The sequence below is a fragment of the Xiphias gladius genome, chromosome 23 (genome assembly GCF_016859285.1).
Source record: "Xiphias gladius isolate SHS-SW01 ecotype Sanya breed wild chromosome 23, ASM1685928v1, whole genome shotgun sequence".
Lineage (NCBI taxonomy): Eukaryota > Metazoa > Chordata > Actinopteri > Istiophoriformes > Xiphiidae > Xiphias > Xiphias gladius.
The window spans coordinates 6,159,209-6,178,343 of record NC_053422.1 but is presented as its reverse complement, the minus strand read 5'-3'; the positions used below and the strand labels follow the sequence as shown (position 1 = coordinate 6,178,343).

The 19,135-nt window shown below is 40.4% G+C and overlaps 1 protein-coding gene across 7 annotated transcripts in view; it reads left to right on the top strand.

Annotated features, from left to right (window-relative positions):
• Window positions 1-491: 491 nt before the first annotated feature.
• The window catches only part of ldb2a (LIM domain binding 2a), a 92,436-nt gene continuing 73,792 nt past the window's right edge, over window positions 492-19,135 (top strand). For all 7 annotated transcript variants that reach the window (XM_040119988.1, XM_040119987.1, XM_040119986.1 and 4 more), the window contains exon 1: window positions 492-736. In XM_040119988.1, coding sequence (XP_039975922.1) covers window positions 605-736 — 132 coding nt within the window. In that variant the 5' untranslated portion in view covers window positions 492-604. The remainder of the gene's footprint in view (window positions 737-19,135) is intronic.

Below are 19,135 nucleotides of genomic sequence, written 5' to 3'. Positions count from 1 at the left end.
AGACTCTCACCTCTTGTATTCATTTCATTAAAAAACCTCTGATATGCTGAAAATGTGATGTAGAGTCTTCCCAGACTTAAAATATAAACCTCTCTAGAATCTTGTTTTTTTCACACAGTACAAAGCATAAAACGTGAGCGATGAAGGTTAAAACAAAAGACTTTCTTCATGGCTACAGTATCAGCGCATGTAAATTAAAACAAGGCATCACTTCAGACTAGAAAAGACTCGACCCAACACACAGGCTACACATGCACATGCACACGGAGATCTTACTTGAACTTTGCAAGAATGCAAAACTGAGTGTAGGTCTTGAGGGAACAGGAAACGACTTCCCTCCTCCCCCTTCAGTTCTAACCCCCCTTCCTCCCTCCCTCCCTCCCTCCCTCCTCTCGCTTCCTCCACCTCCCTCCTCCTCCTCCTCCTCCTCCTCCTCCAGCACCACGCTATAGCAGCGAACTAGGCAGGCCAACTTGCAGAGTGCAGCTCAGCCTCGACAGCGGCTGCTTCCCACTGGGGGTCTTCGGAGAGCATCGCACTCCCATGTGCGCTGCTGTGCCCGCTGGATGTTGAAATCGCGCCGTGCGCCTCGCCAGGAGCCACCATGTCCAACCCAACCCACGACCCGTTCTACTCGTCTCCGTTCGGACCCTTCTACAGGAGACACTCGCCCTACATGGTCCAGCCCGAGTATCGGATCTACGAGATGAACAAGCGGCTGCAGGCGCGCACAGAGGTGAGGCGATAACCGCCGCGCGGTCCCGTGTAGGTCCTGGTACCGGTAGCGGGGTAGCGGGCTGTGGAGGTCCGGTGCGGGGAGGAGGGAAGGGATGTAAGACCTGGACAGAGAGAGGGGCTCGGGTCGGCGTGGAGGTCCGTCAGTCAGGAGATATGGATGTGATGCCAAAGTGCCAAACATTCCAGAGGTGAAAGTAAACAGGCTCCGGTTTGTAGACTACGCTGCAAGAAATACCGTCCTCTGAAGTGATCTGCTGTACTGATGAGTCTCAGCTAAAATCTAGAATTGAAGTGGGAGAAAAAGATGGAAGGGAAGCTTTCACGTGGCCAATTAACTTGTTTTAAAATTCACAACAGAAGCGTCACCTACTCTGAGAGGAGTTGAGAGAGCCACCTGAAGTGGGCATCACTTGTTATTCGAAAAGTCCTGAGTCCACTGGAACTGGACTGCAAACACACAGAATAATCAGTTTAAAGATTTTAATCTAGATTTTAGGACTCGTCACTTCATAGAAATTAAGATTGAGACTTGTTTTTCAGTGTGACATTTTAATACCACGAGTTTTATATGTGTGTATATATATATGTTTATATATGTGTGTGTGTGTGTGTGTGTGTGTATACATGTGTGTATATGACATACATATACACACATGTATACACATACACACACACACACACACATATAAATATATATCGCCATATCCCGGGTGTTAGAGTTAAAAAAGGCTGCAAGAAAAGACTATTCAAGTCTAATCGGGCTGTAGAGACTGAGGCAATATAGCCTTTTCACGTGCATTTAATTCATTTGCATACATTTACATGTCGCCTGGTTTTTACATATTTGCATACCGTGTCTGGTCGGTTAAAAGCTGCAACAGCTCAATCCAAACAACCCCAGCAAGATTGCGGAGAGTTTGCCCACTGTGGCCGGAGAGTTTCAGGTTGAACTGTAAGGGCAAAATTATGGATCCTGTGGCCCGTGATTCATCGCCCTGGGCCCCGGATGAAGTTTTCTCAGCGAAAGTGACCCTGGTTGCATATTAAGATGACGACAGAACACGATCGCATGGGATGAATAAACTTCGTATCGGTTTTTACTCATGCTTCAATGTCCTGGGCGCCATGCGAGCGTGGTGTACAGTGTCACTCAGACTGAACCTCTGGTGATCCCACTGTGACTTGTATAGCAAGCATCTGTCTTCAGCATCTGTTCTGTGATCACAAACGTGTGAATCAGCAGATAAAGAGGCGTCTTCGGGGGAAGAGGCGGCATCGAAATTCAGAAACAAGCATCTTTTAGCGGCTTAACTGTGCACTTTTTGTAGAACTGTCAGGGCTGCAACTTAGGATCGTTTTCGTTATCGATTAATCTGCCCCTCATATTCTCGATCAATGGGTTAATCGTTTGATCTGTAGAATGTCAACAGACAGCCAATCGCAGGTTACCAGAGTTCATGGCGACCTCTTAAAAATGTCCTGATTTGTCCGACCCGCGGTCCCAAACCCAAATTTATTCAGTTTGCTATCACAGAAGACAAAGAAAACCAGAACATATTCTTGTTTGAGGAGCTGGAACCAGTAAATTTTGCCATTTTTTGCTTAAAAAAAATGCTTAAAAGGTTGACCAATTATCCAAATAGTTGCTGATGAATTTTCTATCAATCAACTAACCGTTTCATCTGTAGTAGATATATAATATTTGAAATCATTTTGAAATCTGGTTGCTGTTGGAGGCTTTTAGAGATTTGTTTCCCGCTGCCACATAAAACATGGAGGAGTTTTGGATGAATATGTCCATTAAAGGATTTAATGAGCAATTTTTGGAGTCATTTTGGAAATCTTATTTTGGGACAGGACGCCAACTGAGTTACTGCAGCAGCTTGCAGAATGATGCTGACTTTCCTAAAGAGGAACCTGCAACTTTAAGCAGACCAAGGCAGCGTTGCTGAGATGCAACGGCCCGGCCCGATGCATTATTCATACGGAGTGGCCCAAGCCCCAGTGGACCTCAACTCCCGTACCACACATACCCAGCAATCCCCGCGCGCACGCTCACACACACGCACGCCTGCGCACACACACACTTTGGACATGACAAGACATATGCACGTGTGGTAACTCACCCGGACGTGTGTACAGCACAAACAAACGTACCGTTGATAACCTACATGGATCAGTTGCATGATATGAGCACGCAAACACACATTATATCAACACGCATCAGTTTAAACCATTACCTTCATCTCCTCAGACTAAATTGTATAATTGCATAATAATATAATTAGTTTTTTGTTCCTGTTGGTGTTCACGTCTTCATCCTCCTCCTTGTCTTTTTCTTTCTTTCTTCAGCGACAAGAGTGGATAATGTGTCGTCTCTTTAGCAATGTGGTTATTGTTTGATTAAAATGCAGGTGGTGAAATATAGTGAGGAAGAAGTTGTGTCTTATGGAGGGTGAATAAATGCTTCGAGTTCTGCAATTTGTCTGCATCCAGATGCGCCATACAACTCAGTTCAGGCTTTTCACAAAATTATATAGTAATTATCCTCATGAATGCAAAACTGTAGCCATAAATTTACACAAATCTGCTGCATGTAAACAAATATTGTGAGGCAAAGGAAAACGATTGTCATAGAAATCTCCCTTTACAGACCTTCATATATGTCTCTTTTACCTGAAGGGAGAGAGAGTGGGGGGGGGTTTGCAAAAACATTGCACATTCCTCATGAGACAGACTTACTGAAGCTGTTTACTTCCTGTAAAGTGAGGTTAGCTGTTGGCCCCTTAATGATGATGATGATGTGTGTGTGTGTGTGTGTGTGTGGTTGAGTGTGTGAGTGTGTGTCTGCGTGTGCGGACGGTTCATTCTGCCGCTTCTTTCGTCACTGAGCCGCCGCTGAGGTCCATCTCCTGTAAGATGACTTCAAAAGTCAGCTCTCATTTAAAAACAGGGCGGTTCCAGTGTCAGTGCGAGGTCGGGATGATGTTGATGCAAAACAGGAAGTTCGGGCTTGCACTTCTTGCTGCTAGCTGTGGTTGCGGATCCGTGTCCTTTTGCGTTTGTTAGCTTAATTGCAGGCAGTGATGTTACATGGAAGTATCAGTTTCACGAAGTCAGTTTTGAAAACATATGACAAGAAATAACCCTTATGTTTTGTCGACATTGCCTTTACTTCCTTGTTGTTCTGGAGCCCACAGATCCTAACGCTGTATGTATGAAAATGATTCCAACATATATGAAATTCTTCAAATTTTTGGCTTTTTTAAATGTAATTTTTCTGACCTCCTTAAAACCTGATACGTAGAGAAGCACCGCAGCGGTAACTCTTCTCTTTGCCACAAACTGGGCTTTTACATTTGATGAACATGGTAAAATACAGAAATGAACATAAAGCATTGTTATTACACCAAACAAGGAAATATTTAATGTCTTATATCCAAAATGGGCTATGCATGAAAAATTATTATTGTTATGTTTGTCAAAAATTCATTCAGAGACCAAATAAAATCTAACAGTATGTTATCCTACGTAGTGATGTTACTTATGTTTGGGGTCAGTTAGACTCCAGAGAGGTTTAACTGTCTGTTAGACCACTTATTAACAAATAGCAGACTTATCTGGGATTTAGGAGGGATAGTGCTGCCTTAACATTACTGTCAGATATAGATCACATGAACATCCAGTGTATTAACAGCTAAGGCCTCCGAGATCCCACATAGAAGTAATGTGTCATTTTCTCCATCAAACTTCTGCAACATGTCATCAGTTCATAATCGTGCTAATAAGAAATTCTCATCAAATTGGGGCATCAAGTATCGAGATGATAAAACAACCTGTTTTTTTTTTAGCTGGTAAAGATGGCCGGGGATTTCCAGAATGGAAATTGTTTGACTTGTCCTTATGTCCTTATGTTATTTAAACATACAGACGAAGACAGAAAGTGTGTTAAACAAATCCAAAAAACATATAATGGTGACTGCGTCTGTTGGATTTTAGTGTGAAGAGATGTTTTAAAGCCATTATTTGACCGGGGTTTGTTGCTATATTTTGTTGATCCATTCAAAGTGCTTTCAAGCTTGCAAACAGGAGTCTTGTCAGAATTATCACCCGAGTAAAGATGCTTAATATCGTGAAAGCGCTGCCGTTGTTAAGGATAAGAGTAGCTGAAAGCGTACTTAACATCGTGCTTGCTTTTTAGAAACTGAAGTCACCCCTCTGTTAGAAATTCCTCCATTTGTCTTATCAGTGATTGGGCTTTTGAATTTGCTTGGCTGGTGGTGCAACTGCCGCTCGCACTGGCAGGCGCAGGACTCAAGGACTTGACACTTGGAGGGGACTTACTTACCCTCAGTGGAAATTATAGTCTGTATGAGTATAAGTGACATCCACTGTACAGCACAAGCTTGATGCAGCTAATCCTCCTGGGAGTGAAATAACAAGTTGTTAGAATTAGACAGAGACATGTTCTGTTTTTATTCTTTTGGTTTAACATCTTATGTACACGATGGCTGCCTGGACTGGAACTTTGTGTGGACAATGTTTGCAGCATCTGTTATGTCTTGAACCATTAAAAAAAAAAAAATACACCATCAGATGCTTTTGTGCCATTACTGTTTTGTAGTCTACTTTAGGGTGTAGACCTTCTCTCATCTATACATCTGCTTCCAGGACCCCACAAGATGAGAAAAAAAACGTGAAGGCTAGGAGGTGTGCATCTAGAGCTATAGTGTAGTATAAAGCTGCAACTAATGATTATTTTTATTATCGGTGGACCTGCTGATTACTTTCTTGATGAATCAGTTAATCATTTCTATCTATAAAGTCTCAGAAAACAGTGAAAAACGTCCACCCCAGTTTCCTTGCATCCAAAGTCTTGTCTTCAAATGTCTTGTTTTGTCTGAGCAACAACCCAAAACCCAAGGTTAATCAATGTACACTCATATGAACATATAAATTCACAATGGAGAAGCTGCAACTAGAGAAGGGTTGGAGTTTTTGCTTAAAAATGACATAAAAGATTATTGATTATTAAGGTAGAAGACAAATAATTCTCTGAAGACTGACTAATCGATTAATCCACCAAACGTTTCAGCTCTACTACAGCGCTGATGATGATATTACGACTGCAGCTAAATAATAATTTTCGTTAAAGATTCATCTGCAGATTATTTTCTCCATGAATCATTTAATCTGTACAATGTCAAAAGATTCACAATCACAATTTTCTAAAGCCCGAGGTGATGTTTATAAACAATAAGTCCGAAACTCAAAGACATTCAATTTACGATCACATGAGATGAAGAAAAGTAGCAAATCCTCACCACTGGGAAGCGGGAAAATGACTTAGATTATCAAAATAGTTTTACCAACTGATAATTCGGCGAACTGTTTCAGATCTACTATGGTAATGGTGATTTTGGTGCTGCAACTGATGATTATTTTCATTCATGAGTAATCTGCAGATTAGTTTCTCGAATAACCCATGAGCTGTACTGGAGTTTCCGTCTTTAAATCGCTTTGACCAACATTCGAAAACCCAAAGAAATTCAGTTTACAATCACATAAAATGAAGAAAAAGCAGCAAATTCTCACAATTGAGGAGCTGGAAATCCTCAAATGTTTGGTATTTTTGCTTGAAAACTTCGATTGATCGATTATCAAAGTAGTTGACCGAATAGTTTTCTGTCAATCCACTACTCACTTACTCAACTAACTGTTACAGTTTAACTAGAGTGACGATGATACATGGGAAGATGACAATGTCAGCCTTTGAGTAAAGGTGACATCTGGTTTGAAACATTAATAGTGAGGATTTTTTCCATGATTTCTGCCTTCGGATACCATTGTAGATTGGCAGACCTGAGTAAGATCTCATGTTGTCTACGTCAGGTCCGATGGCAAAAGAAATACTCTTGTTTTTAGGTGAGACTCTTTCTTTGAAGCATGCTGAGGAACTGTTTTTTGTTTTGCTCTCAGTAGCAGCCCTCTCACCTGCCATGCACTCAGCAGCGCACATGGAAATAGGGAAGAATAAAACCTAATGACACAACAAGTCCTGTGTGTTAGTCTGGGATCGGCGCTCACCTTTGAACTGATAACTGTGCTGCAGTTTAAACAGTCCTGCTCCTGTGATGACTCGGGGTCTCTTTCTATCCCAACCTTATTACCTGCTCCATTCATACTTATTACCTGCCTGGCTGTATTTCTGCACCAGGCTGACTGCTATCCCATTACCTTCATTTTACACAATGTGAACCCGCTGTGACCTGGCAATCTAAACAGGCTTTGATGTGGATTTGATGCTATGCATACGGTGTGACCACATTGTTTCCGTGCTGTCGCTCGGGGGCCACTGGCCTCGCCTTACGGAGGCAGCTGCGATGATTTGTGGGGGAATTTGACACTTAAGCGTATGCAAATGAGGCGGCGGATTAACATTCAGAGGAGGAGCTTGGTCGACCTCAGACGGTGTAAGGCCATTAGCATAGAAGACATTAATATTCAGCGGCAGAGAGTGGGGACACAGAATAACACTGTAAGTAAAACTACAACACGGAGGGTTGAAACAGAAGGAAAACAAAAGCATTTTAATGGCGGCACCATAATAATACCCACAGGGTTGCAGTCAGAAACCCCTCCTCTGCTGCTGACAGTGGGTTTAATGGTCACACTCTTCCTCAGCAGATAGACATGCAATCAGTAACAGTGATTGGCAGGCCATTCATTGGATTCTTGTGTCTATTGCATGTAGTTAAGTATCATTCTCATTATTCAAATGGGCCCACAGACCTGACTCATTGGCTCGACCGTGGAACTGGAGGAACTGGAGTGTTCATTATGGCAAAATTCCTTGTTCCTGTCAGGGGCAAAGTGGATCTGTTCCCATCAGCACTACATGTCAGATTGACATGAATAGGCTTATGATGTAGAGGTCAAGTTGGCACTGAGCTGTTAGGTTCACAGAGAAGGATTAAAGATGAGCCACCAAGAACACTCCGGAAATTTCTTTTAGTCAGGATCCGCATTTAACTTCACAGGCAAAAATGGAAAATAACGATTGCGCTCATCATCGGTTAATCTGAAGATTATTTCTCAGTCAATTGTTTGGTTTATAAATTGTCAGTGAGTTGTGATATATGTCCACAATTTTTTTTTTTTTGGCCAACCATCTAAGTCAACCAATTAAGATGAAGAAAAAGCCTCAAACCTTACATTTGATTAATCAACTGATTGTTTGAGCTCTACGAGACATCCATCTGAGCAAGAACTTTCAAGCCGTATTCTGTGTTTGAAATTACGAAAGCCGAGATTTCATATAAGAATGCACCTGTTTGTCAGCTTAAATCACAAACTGTGCAAGATGCAACAGAGGAGAGCATCCCATGCCTTCCATTTTGACCATCTTGTGTCGCAACGCCCGATAAAATGTTGACGTTCAGACCCATGAGTACTCAGTAGTTATTACTACATAGTTACATGGGTACCCAGTACTCATGGGTCGGACCACACCTATTAATTTGTTTAAGACATTTTTTGAACAAAAAAACCAAACTTTCCCAAGCACCAGTTTGTCAATTGTGAGGAGTTGCTGCTTTTCTTTGCCTTCTGTGATAGTAAACTGAATATCTTTGGATTTTAAAGTGTTGGTCGGATAAAACAAGCATTTTGCTGGGATCATTTTGGGCTTTAGAAAACTGTGATGGGCCTTTTTCAGTATTTTCTGGCCTTACATAGACCAAACAAGTAATCCATTAATCAAGAAAATAATTGACAAATTAACTGATAATCAAAAAATCAGTTGCAGCCCTAATCAAAATAACCCCCTGAACAAAGGTAAGCAGAGGTGCAGATATTTTGCATTTACTATAGCGTGCCTTTAGTACGAAGTATCACAGTCCAGCTGTGTTAGGAGATATGTGCAGTTTATCATCTCAAAAACGCCGCAATCTGACAGCATCTCATGATTTCTGACGGTTTACAACTTTCCTAAAATACATAAACCAAAACGTCTACTGGACTGAGAAACGTTTCATGTGTGTAAGTACTTCATAGCAGGGACTTTTTTTGCAGTGTGCGTGTGTTATGCTGGCTGAGAGTAATTACCAGAAAGGTGTTGAACATTGCAGTGCCCTTATCTGAACCATTACTGCTGGATTTATCTACCATCTGGGAGAACGGGCCAATGTAGGTATCACAGAAAAGGCTTTGAATGTGTCACAACTGAGGTTTAATCACTTTTTTGAAACTGAACGACAGGCTTTCAAATCAATTATTGGAAATAGAGCATATCATAGGTGTGGTCAAAGGGCAGTGTCTCTTCTCTATTCTCTGTGTTTAGATGCTTTTTTTGCAGTTAAAACCAGCCTCTGCGATGCTGGAAATTTTCACACCTACAGCAACTGATTAATTAGTTAATAAGAAAGTAGTAGTTGATCGGACAGTGTTGATTTTAACACCTATCAATAAATTATCAAATAAATTTGAAATTAAAGATCAATTTCAGTCTGGTTACATTAGTCTACATGTATGCTCCCTCCCACACATTAAACAACAAAACAATGGAGAATAGGTTTTAAATAAGTCTATAGCATTTGTTATTTACTTGGCTCAGTGGCTAAAGAGCCTTAGTATTTAGTTCTCTAGTGTTGTCATTATGATTCACAGCCTTATTGACAATGAACAGACATTGTTTTTTGTGGACTCATAAAACATTGCTCAGAGCTCTTACATTAAAAACAAAATCATTTTATATTTTCATAATGCTGCCAGTCAGTGAAAGGACTGAACCACATTAGCTTCTGCTTCCCTTAGTTAACTCCCTGCCAGCATCCCTCACGCTAAATTAAATAATAATACTGCTAAAAGGTGAGCAGACGGGCCGATAGTTTAGAAAAGAAAAAGAAAAAGTAACCTTATCCCCAGAAAACTGTGGTCATAGCTGAATATCTTTTACCTGTTTATCATTTTATTCCTTAGAAAGCTGCCCTTTGGTGCAATATAATTGAATGGAGACAGAAAGGACAAGATCAGACATGAAATGCAGTTTTCTTGTATTGAGGTAAATTCAGTTTATGAAAACTGAAAATTCCGCAAAGGATGAGCAGTAATAGATGAACAGTGATAGATATTTAGATAACTTTATTAATCCCCAGAGGGGGGGAAGTAGTTTGTTCTTCCATGCTTAGTGACTGAAGTCATTCAGGTCACAGGAGACAACATAGGTCACAGCTGCCACCACAACCGCAGTAAAACCATCATACAACCTAACATTGTGAACGGGGTCCCTCGCAGTGATGAACCTACAGAGAATTATCATCTGAATCTGCAGCTAGCCTCGGCTATACCGGGCTTTATAGCGATTTTCAACTCAATATCTGACCCACAACTTTACTGTTTTGGTTCGCTCTCACCGCTTTCATGGTGTTGTTTCCAGCTGCAGTAGGCAGCGGTTAAGCGGCAGACACCAAACGGCAGACGCACACAGTTAACGACTGTCTGGTGAATATGGCGGTGTATTTACCCGCCAACATTCCAGATATTTCCGTCAGGAGCTGGTAGGGACCAAAAACAGAGCTAAAAAAGACTGACTCATACAATCGATCCAATAATAAATTAAAGGCTGACCATAAGTGATAAAGCTGAAAATTAGCCCACTTAATTATTGTAAAAACAATACATATGAAACAAATCTTACAGACTATGTCAAAAGCACAAAGCACAAACTTTTTCTGGTGAATCCATGAGTCAAGCCTATCATAGAATCAGCCTTCGGAAATTAAATGTTTGTTTCAATCTAATGTCCTTGTTACAAACCTCTACTATACTGAAGAGACAATAAAAAGTTAACTACACGGGTTTGGATATGATCTCTTTCAATGTTTATATTTTATATTACACAATAGTCTCATTTTCACCGTGTTTGTCCAGTAATGTCATATTGTACATGGGATGCTTTGAGAGGATGTTCCCAGAAAATAATATGAAAAAAATGAATAAATAGACCTCAGACCTCTGGTCAGACAATGAGCGTCAGTCACATCCAGCAGGATGCTTGCACAATAGACCCACCTTTTTCCTGGCCCTTTCCCGAGGTTCCTTCCAGGCTGCACTGTCGCTCAGATAACAGAGAAGACGGTCAGGCCTGCAGTCCGTCTATGTCCTGTTGTTCTCTCTCCCTGATGTGGTAACAAGAGTCTGTCCTGAAACAGTGAGGTCACAGGTTGGATCCTTGCATCCCTAGAACTTGGTTAGGATCTTTTAGAGGGACGCTTAACCTGCCTTGAGAAGTGTTTGCACCATTTAAAACTAGTTATGTGTCCTCATATATTAAACAGACACTAGATTTTTTAATTTTACTGCTGACTTCTATGGCAGAGCACTTTATTGTTCTTTTTCACTCCCATTTCCAAGACTTTTTTGACGGATTGTCTGCTCTCAGGCACATTTAGGCAATGATAAATCTGTTTAGCTATTGTCAGCAAATGTTTATATTTTTCTGGACATGCCTTTCGTAGGCTATAATTTTCCAATGTTTATATTCTGTTTTTGGATCAGACCACAAACGAGTCTAAGAGCCTGCAACCATGGTAGCGGCTCTGTGAGGCTGTAGGCTACTTGGAGAGAGCAGTGCTTTGAGCTAAATGCTAACATCAGCATGCTTACATGCTCGCCATATTAATGCTAACAGGCTTATGTTTAGTTGGTATAATGTTTATCATGTTCGCTACCTTAGTTTATTACCCGTAGGCATGCTAACAGTTGCTAATAATTACTAAACAAAAAGCACGGCTGAGGCTGAATGTGGGGGGAATGTCATCAGTTTTAAAGGGATCTGGTCATAAACCAAAGCATTGAATACACTAAAGTTCTGATCAGATAATGGCACTAGATGAAAAGTTCAGGGATCAACAAATTTAATGGAATTCATCTTGAAGGGGGACATGGATGTCTATACCAAATTTCATGGCAATCCATTCAACAGTATATGAGATATTTCATTGTGGACCAAACTGGTGGACCAACCAACAGACCGACATTAACATCCACTGAGGCTAAAAACTGGCTAAAAACCACTAATGTATCCATTTTGTCGACCATGTTTTGAGCCAAATAAATAAATCAATCTATTAGATTAAATTAAATATTGGGTTTTTTAGTGCCACATACACTGTAGCTTGTAGAAAGCAGTGTAGCTCTTGCTGTACACCCAGCAGAAACATATTCAAGCCTATAATATTTCATCGTTGAGCAGAAAAAAAAAGTTCAGCACTAGATACAGTGAACACGGGGGTGGCAAACTGTACTTCAGGTTAGTTACTCCAGGAGCAAGCCTCTGCTCTGTGCTGGTTTCTGGATGTTTCATCATTTTACTGATCAGCTGTTTGACTATGATGTAGTTTACTGTTTGTCCTGCGAGATGAACTTAACTGAACTATTAAATTAGGAGAGAGTGGAGCACAGAATATCAGTAGCCCAGACTGTTTTCATCTACTTGTTTATTTTTAATGTAAATTTAATCAGGAAACACTTTCTTTCTTTAGCATATGTGTCAGCATATCCTCCAGGCATGAGTCTTTAGTTAGTCACAAGCTCTTTGCAAAAACATCCTACGTGTAGCCAAGCACCTGCCCTACTGAAGTGTCATTGAGCAAGACACCGCATGCATACCAGCTCTGTGAGCACTGCATAATGGCTGACCCGGACCTCTGGGCTCCATCATTCTTATACTGGCACAGAGAAAATGTGGGTTTATTACAGATCATGCTCTCATTCACAGATCATCAGACTAGCTGCTAATTCAGTGGCTTCACATTCACTCTCACCCTTGCTTGATAGATGCCATGAGCTCAGCCTGACGCATAGGTTTTGCTCTTTAGCCATTAAACACCAAATTAAGGACCACGATGTACAGTAAGGCAGCACTATAGTAATTCATGATTTCAATATTTTAGTTTTAAAGTCACTCATGGTTAACAAAGACAAGTAGTTATTAATATGTCATTTTTGTCCACAATTTTTTAGATTTTCCTAAGCTCTGCAAATGATTTAACAATTAAAAACGCTGTGGCTGTAGAACTCCGAAACAAACCATCAAAAGATTGCGAAAGGTTATCAGATCAGTCAAAAATATGACTTCAGCAAAACAAATCAAATTTTGATATTTTGAAACTACTGTGAAGCGGTGAGAAAGCCGTTTATTTCGAATATTAAACGCAGCAGTTGGATTTCTTATTAACCACGACTATGTTCTTAAATGCTCTCCTTCATGTGCGCTACCCTCAGTCAGTGTGGTCAAGTCCTTCAGCCTAATGAGCAACCGGTGAGGATGCGTTTAAAGCGAGAGCTAACACAGCAACATTACAACAGACCACAGTCGGTTAAAGTGAACTATATCAGTGGATTTGATGAAATCCAGTATTGACTGAGCTTCTCGTTAAGCTGTGGGAGGAAGTGTGCCATGTGCTTCTTGTTTATTGGTCTAATTAACTCAGCAGTGGGGAATACAGGCCACATTGGTAGAATAGTGTTAGTGTGTCCAAGTCAGAAACCAAATCTTGTGTTTCCTTTTGATTGTATTTTCTCATGGGTGGACTAAATAATTGTATTTCCCTGCTCTGTCATTCATGCATTTTTTTGTTGTTTTAGTATTTTCCACCTTATTGATATTCGCTGTCACTTAACATGGTGCCCTATTCTTGTGTCTTTGATGGTGATATTGACTTGTTTCTGTTTGTTTCTGTTGAGCTGAGGCACTTTTTAAGCAGCTGCGGTACTGAACCTGTACACATTTCAGTTGTTTTTCCTTTTATTTATGGATATAAAAAACTAAACTCCAGGTGTGGGGCTGCAAAAAATGATTGTGCAATATTTTTTATTTGATCATTTGTTTAATCATTTAATGTAAAAAAGGTCTGAGCCAATCTTCAAATAGCCTGTTTTTGCTGACCAATGGTCCTAAACCCAAAGATATTCCGTTTTTTCTTACATAAAGGGAAAAGCAGCAAATCCTGTAATGTTAAGGCTCAGGATCATTGCTAAATCGGATTGGTCACAAGATGATAAACTATTTTTTAGGGAAATCTATGTGGGCTATCTTGTAAAATGCTGGGTAGTTTTACCTCTTCAGGCCCCTAAAAATATTCTAAAACTTACTTCTAAAAAGGTAAAAGAAATCACTCTTGCCTTCTTAAAGTACTCACATCTTGGGGTTGGGAACCACCACTCTAAACTTGGAACCTTGAACCAGAGACTGTTTGGCTTTTTTACTTGATGAATTACTTAACTTATCACAAGTTATCAAAATTGTTGTCGATTAATTTTCTGTTAATTATTATGTTTAGTTATTTGAGTCTCACTTGTCAGTCAGTGAGTGGGTATCTTGATCAAGGGGCACTTCAGCGGGACAGTGATGTTATTACTGTTGTGGGGATCAATCCTGCAACCATCTGTGTGAAATCCAGCAGTTTTGAATGCACTCGGCAGTCATTGCCACAGCTTCTCTTCATGCATGTTTCTTGCATTAAAAACAGGCGACAAACGACTTCTGCGTATTAACCTTGACCCTAAACCTATAATGTAACACAAACAGTGGTGTCTGTCTGCTGCTTGTAGCTTCTGACATTAAATAAAAGAGAGAGAAAATGGGAACGGCGCCTAAGTAAATTTTCAGACATGCAATCTAACGTGGGAAGTTCTTCACTGACTTCATTCATAAGGAGAAAGTTCATTCCTGGCGAAAGTGCCACGGCTGTTGAATAGCAATGACTGTTTTTTTCACCTGCTGCGTTCATTTCTCTTCATTTGCATGATGTTAGGCTAGTGGCTGTATGGAGGCCAAATACGGCAACATGTTAAGTTTGCATTATGTGAAAACACATAAGACCAAGACCCAGGAGGATATTCCTGCGCTGGTATCAAACATCAGTGTGCATCGACTCTGACATGATTAAAGTGGTGTTGTCTATCTAGATTAAAAAGGAGTGGTTCCTGTACTTTTTCATCCTAACGACCCCCTTTATAGATACACTACATGTTTGGTAACGTTTTGTCTCAGGGACCACCTTGTCTGGGTATTTATTTTCCTCAGAATTCATTCTACAGTGATGAAAGCCAGCCAAGTCAGTCTTACATTCTGGTCTTTTATAGGATCAACATTAAATGTAGGGCTGTAACAATTACTTTCATTATTGCTTTATCTAGTTTTTTTTAAGGAATTGATTGTTTATTTGATTTGTCAATGTGAAAACATTTTGAAAAAAGGCCCTCCAAACTCCCAAGCTGATGTTGTAAAATTGCTTGTTTTGTTCAATCAAGAGCCAAGAACCAAAGACCAAGGATATTCAATTTACAGTAGCAAAAGTAGCAAATTTGAAAAGCTGAATCCAGCAATTGACATTTTTTCCTTGTTAAATAACTTATATGATCGATTATCAAAATTGTTGTCTGTTTAATGATCTGTTGATCCACTTATTGATGAATCAACTAATTGTTTCAGCACTAATCTAATTAATTAAATACCAAACCATTTTTAATATTCTTTAATTTGTATTAAAATTTGAAACAGCAATTTAGATTTACTCTAAAAAACGGGAATGCCTCATATCATGGACATTTAAGACATAAAATACATTTGTTGGAGAGCGTGTCCTCCAGTCACGGTGCTGCCACAAAACTCAAGATAATCTCGATGGTGCATATGAAGCGTGTCTTCTGAGAAAAAAAGTATTTTTATTTCATTAAACTTCTAATTGAAGTTATTTGATTTGTCAATGTGAAAACAACTTCTGTGAAGTTGTTATGCTCCCCAATAACCTGAAGCTTTTTGAATCTTTGACAACACTAAAACTTCCTTGGCCCACCAGTCAGCTGGCTACATGCTGCTGAGGAGCTGAATGGGGCTTCAGACATTGGTAATTCTCCAAGGTCAGGCCTCAGACACGCCTACACTCTTTGAGGCTTTTCTGCCACATGAGGCTAGAAGCAACAGCGAAAAAAATCCAGACTAACAAAAGCTTGCCGGGAAAATGGTTCATGTTAAACTCAGAGACATTAGCGGTTTGTGGACTGTTAGAAGGACAGGGCTGGGGAGAGAAAACTGTGGTCTTCTTTTATGTGGCTGTGTTGTGCGTGAATGCACACTATTTCTAAGCAGTAAATGAAGATGGTTGCACTCTACATAAAGCATGAGTATTTGAGTATAATTGTGTGTACATGCAGTGCACAGCAGTGTTGTTGTGCAGTTTTATACAGAGTAGAACTTTGTCATCTGTCTATCCATCCTGCATGGACATTTCTATATGCAAGGACTTAACCCCTCAGCTCGGTTGCTATTTACTGAGGATCCTCCCTATGCTGTCCCTCCAATCCTCTGGATTTCCTGTAAATCCCTGGGGCCTGGCCAGCACTGGTGATTTGTGGTTGGCTAGTGGGCAATTGACACATTGATAAATCCCCCTCAGATGGGGTGCGATCCGTTTGAATCAATAGAGCCTTATCGGCTGACGGCCGTCACGGCTGTGACCATGTCGGTTCACCTCGGGTCCCTCAGAGTTGGCCTGATTTGTAGCATTTGACAACAAACATCGTCACGCCACGTGATTCGTCAGAGAGACCGCGGGCATAATTGAAGGCAGGACGTTGTCTGTCAGTGAGCAGCAGCAGAGAGGATGGGAGACAGACAGAGAGAGAGAGGGAGGTGAATACAAGAGAGACAGGCAGAGATAAAAACAAAGAAAGGCGGATGGGATATTGGAAGACGGAACAGTGCAGGCTTCTTTTTTCATAGTAAAAATGTGTCATTTATAAATTTATGACCTGCCACCAATGGCAGAATAAAAGTAAAGTTCCTAACACTTCCTGCTGTAGTCGAGGGACTGGAATTGAAGACAACATCCACAGCACCATGAGCCGTCAGTGTGGTCGGTTCAGCTCCAGCCAGCGGATTCGTATGGCTTGTATCCACTGGCCAGGCTTTAGCTGTTCTGCAGCCCGTCTGGCTCCGATCCAGCTTCGTCTTTGTCTTTAGATCTGGGCCAAACCTGGCCTGTCCATGGCTCAACCAGCCTTGTTTCACAACTCAGCAAGGCGCTGCCCAAAAGCTGCCCAAAAGCTCCAGTTTGGAAGATTAATGGTTACTGATTATAAATGGAACTTTCCATGGATATAATGGAAAAGTTTTGGGCAACATTTAGCTTTATTAGCTAGCTATTTAATTTACAAAATAAGTGATTTGGAGAAGTGCGATGAGACTGCCAAGTGCCGTTTGTTTTATTGTTGTGAATGCTGAAACAAAATTCTGTTCATGTCGCATGAAATGTGCTTGTTATTTTCAGATTCCTCTGTTGTCTGGGTGGGAGGCTTTTCAATAGAGACACAAACTAAACCATATCGTCTATGGTTGAACCCTGCTGCGCTGAACAGAGCTAATGGAGACAAGACAATAGACACACCACTGTCAGCTCTGCTCTTTGTGAAATACATGCTCTTTGTTTTTTGGGCGGTTTTGGGCCTGAGCAAAATATCGGTAGAATGCCAAAATTAACTATATTGAGTTAGAGTAGAAATATTATTTTGTAAAATCACTCAGTTTAAGGAAAATGCTTTAAAACAAGGTAGGAGGAGCATAGAGAGGAATCATTTTAAAATAATAGTAAAAGTGAGTCCAACAAAGATACCATAGTGGAAAGCATAAGTGACATCAGTGTGAAATACTGTTTAAATCAGAATGAGGGGGAGGTTAACTAACCCTCTTCTGTAAAACTGAATAAGGGGGATTTTAAAGAAGACAGGGTTCTGTAAAACAGAGAAGTGGGAGCTTAAGTAAAACACTTTTCATTAAAACAGTAAGAGGAAGCTTAATGAATACCGGAGTCTATAAAACAGAGTGATGGGAGCCCTCAGGAAGACAGCACTCGAAAAATTTATCTCCAGCACTAAATCCAGGCAGTTTATGTCAAAATGGGGATCACGGTTATTCATGAAATCCTCCAACCTGTGTTAGCAGCAGGGAAAGTTCAAAGGAGTCATTTAAGTGAAACACTGTTTTGTGTTGGGCACCACAAAACATGAAGTTGCTGAAATGAAAGGATAAGGCTGATGAAATTCTGTGTTTTGTCATCGGCAAAGAATCCCAGGAAACCAAAATCAACAACTAACTAGTACTGTCTGTGCAGCCACAGCCTGATAAATCTTATTCTTCTGTGCCACAGACAGTGGGGAAAGAAGCACTAAGAAGTTTTACTAGAGTTAAAGTAGAAATACTGAACTATACAAGTACCCACTTAAGCAGATGTACAAAAGTATTACCAGCAAAATGTACTTAAAGTATCCTAGAGTACTGATTAGGCAGTGGCTCTTTCAGAGTGTAATATTATTATAATTTTGGAATATTAATACTGATGCACTGCTGTGTAAGCAACATTTCAATGCTGTAGCTACTGGAGGTTGAGCTAATTTTCACTACTCTGTACTGTTGTGTAGTTTAATCTGTATCAGTGCATTAAGTTTTATAAGCTGATCATATGTTTTGTTTGTAAAATATGAATCTGCAAATTAACTACAGCTGGCAGATAAATGGGTGGAGTAAAAAGTATAATACTTCCCTCTGAAATGTAGCGTAGTAGAGAATAGTAAAGTACGTAAAGTAAAGTAACATAACTTCGAAATACTTGAGTAAAGTACAAGAACCTCGAAATGGTAGGCTACTGAAGCACAGTACCTGAATAAATCTACTTGCTTTCCTCCACTGGCCACAGCTGCAAAATGGGCAACTGCTCAGGGCAATCTTCTTTAATAGCCGGTTGATTGTTCAGTGTATAAAATATCCAAAAATAGTGGAAAAATGTTAATCATTGCTCAGTGAAGCCCAAGATAACATTGCTTTTGTTGAGTCAAAAACTCCAAAATGCTGGGTTTACTATCATAGACATTGACAGATGGTTAATGTAAATTACAGTGCATATCTTTTTCTGGGTGTCTGGGGAAATAATGAAGTAGAATACAGTGGGGGTCGTGGGGGCCCAACACAAATTTTTAACCCAGGGCACCCTAGATATTTTATCTGGACACGTAAAAAACCATTAAAAGCACATGCATAAGTAACCTTTGTTTTTGTCTGGCATACTTAAGGAATTAGTTGTTTCCACGTTTATTTATTTCATAGGTATTTTTCCTAAGCTCATGTTATCATTTGTCCTTGTAGTAAGGGTGAGATTGTTGGAGCTTTTATTTTGAAGGTGTCGTGACGGAAAAACGTACACACGCGCAGGTAAACGCTTGCGAGGCTGTGGAGAAAAATATCGTTTTCTGTGTTTGAAAATGTTGTGTTTTGAGTTTGTTTGGCACCTGGCTGAGGGGGGCGCAAGGTTTGTCGATGTTTCCTCGTACACCGCGTTTG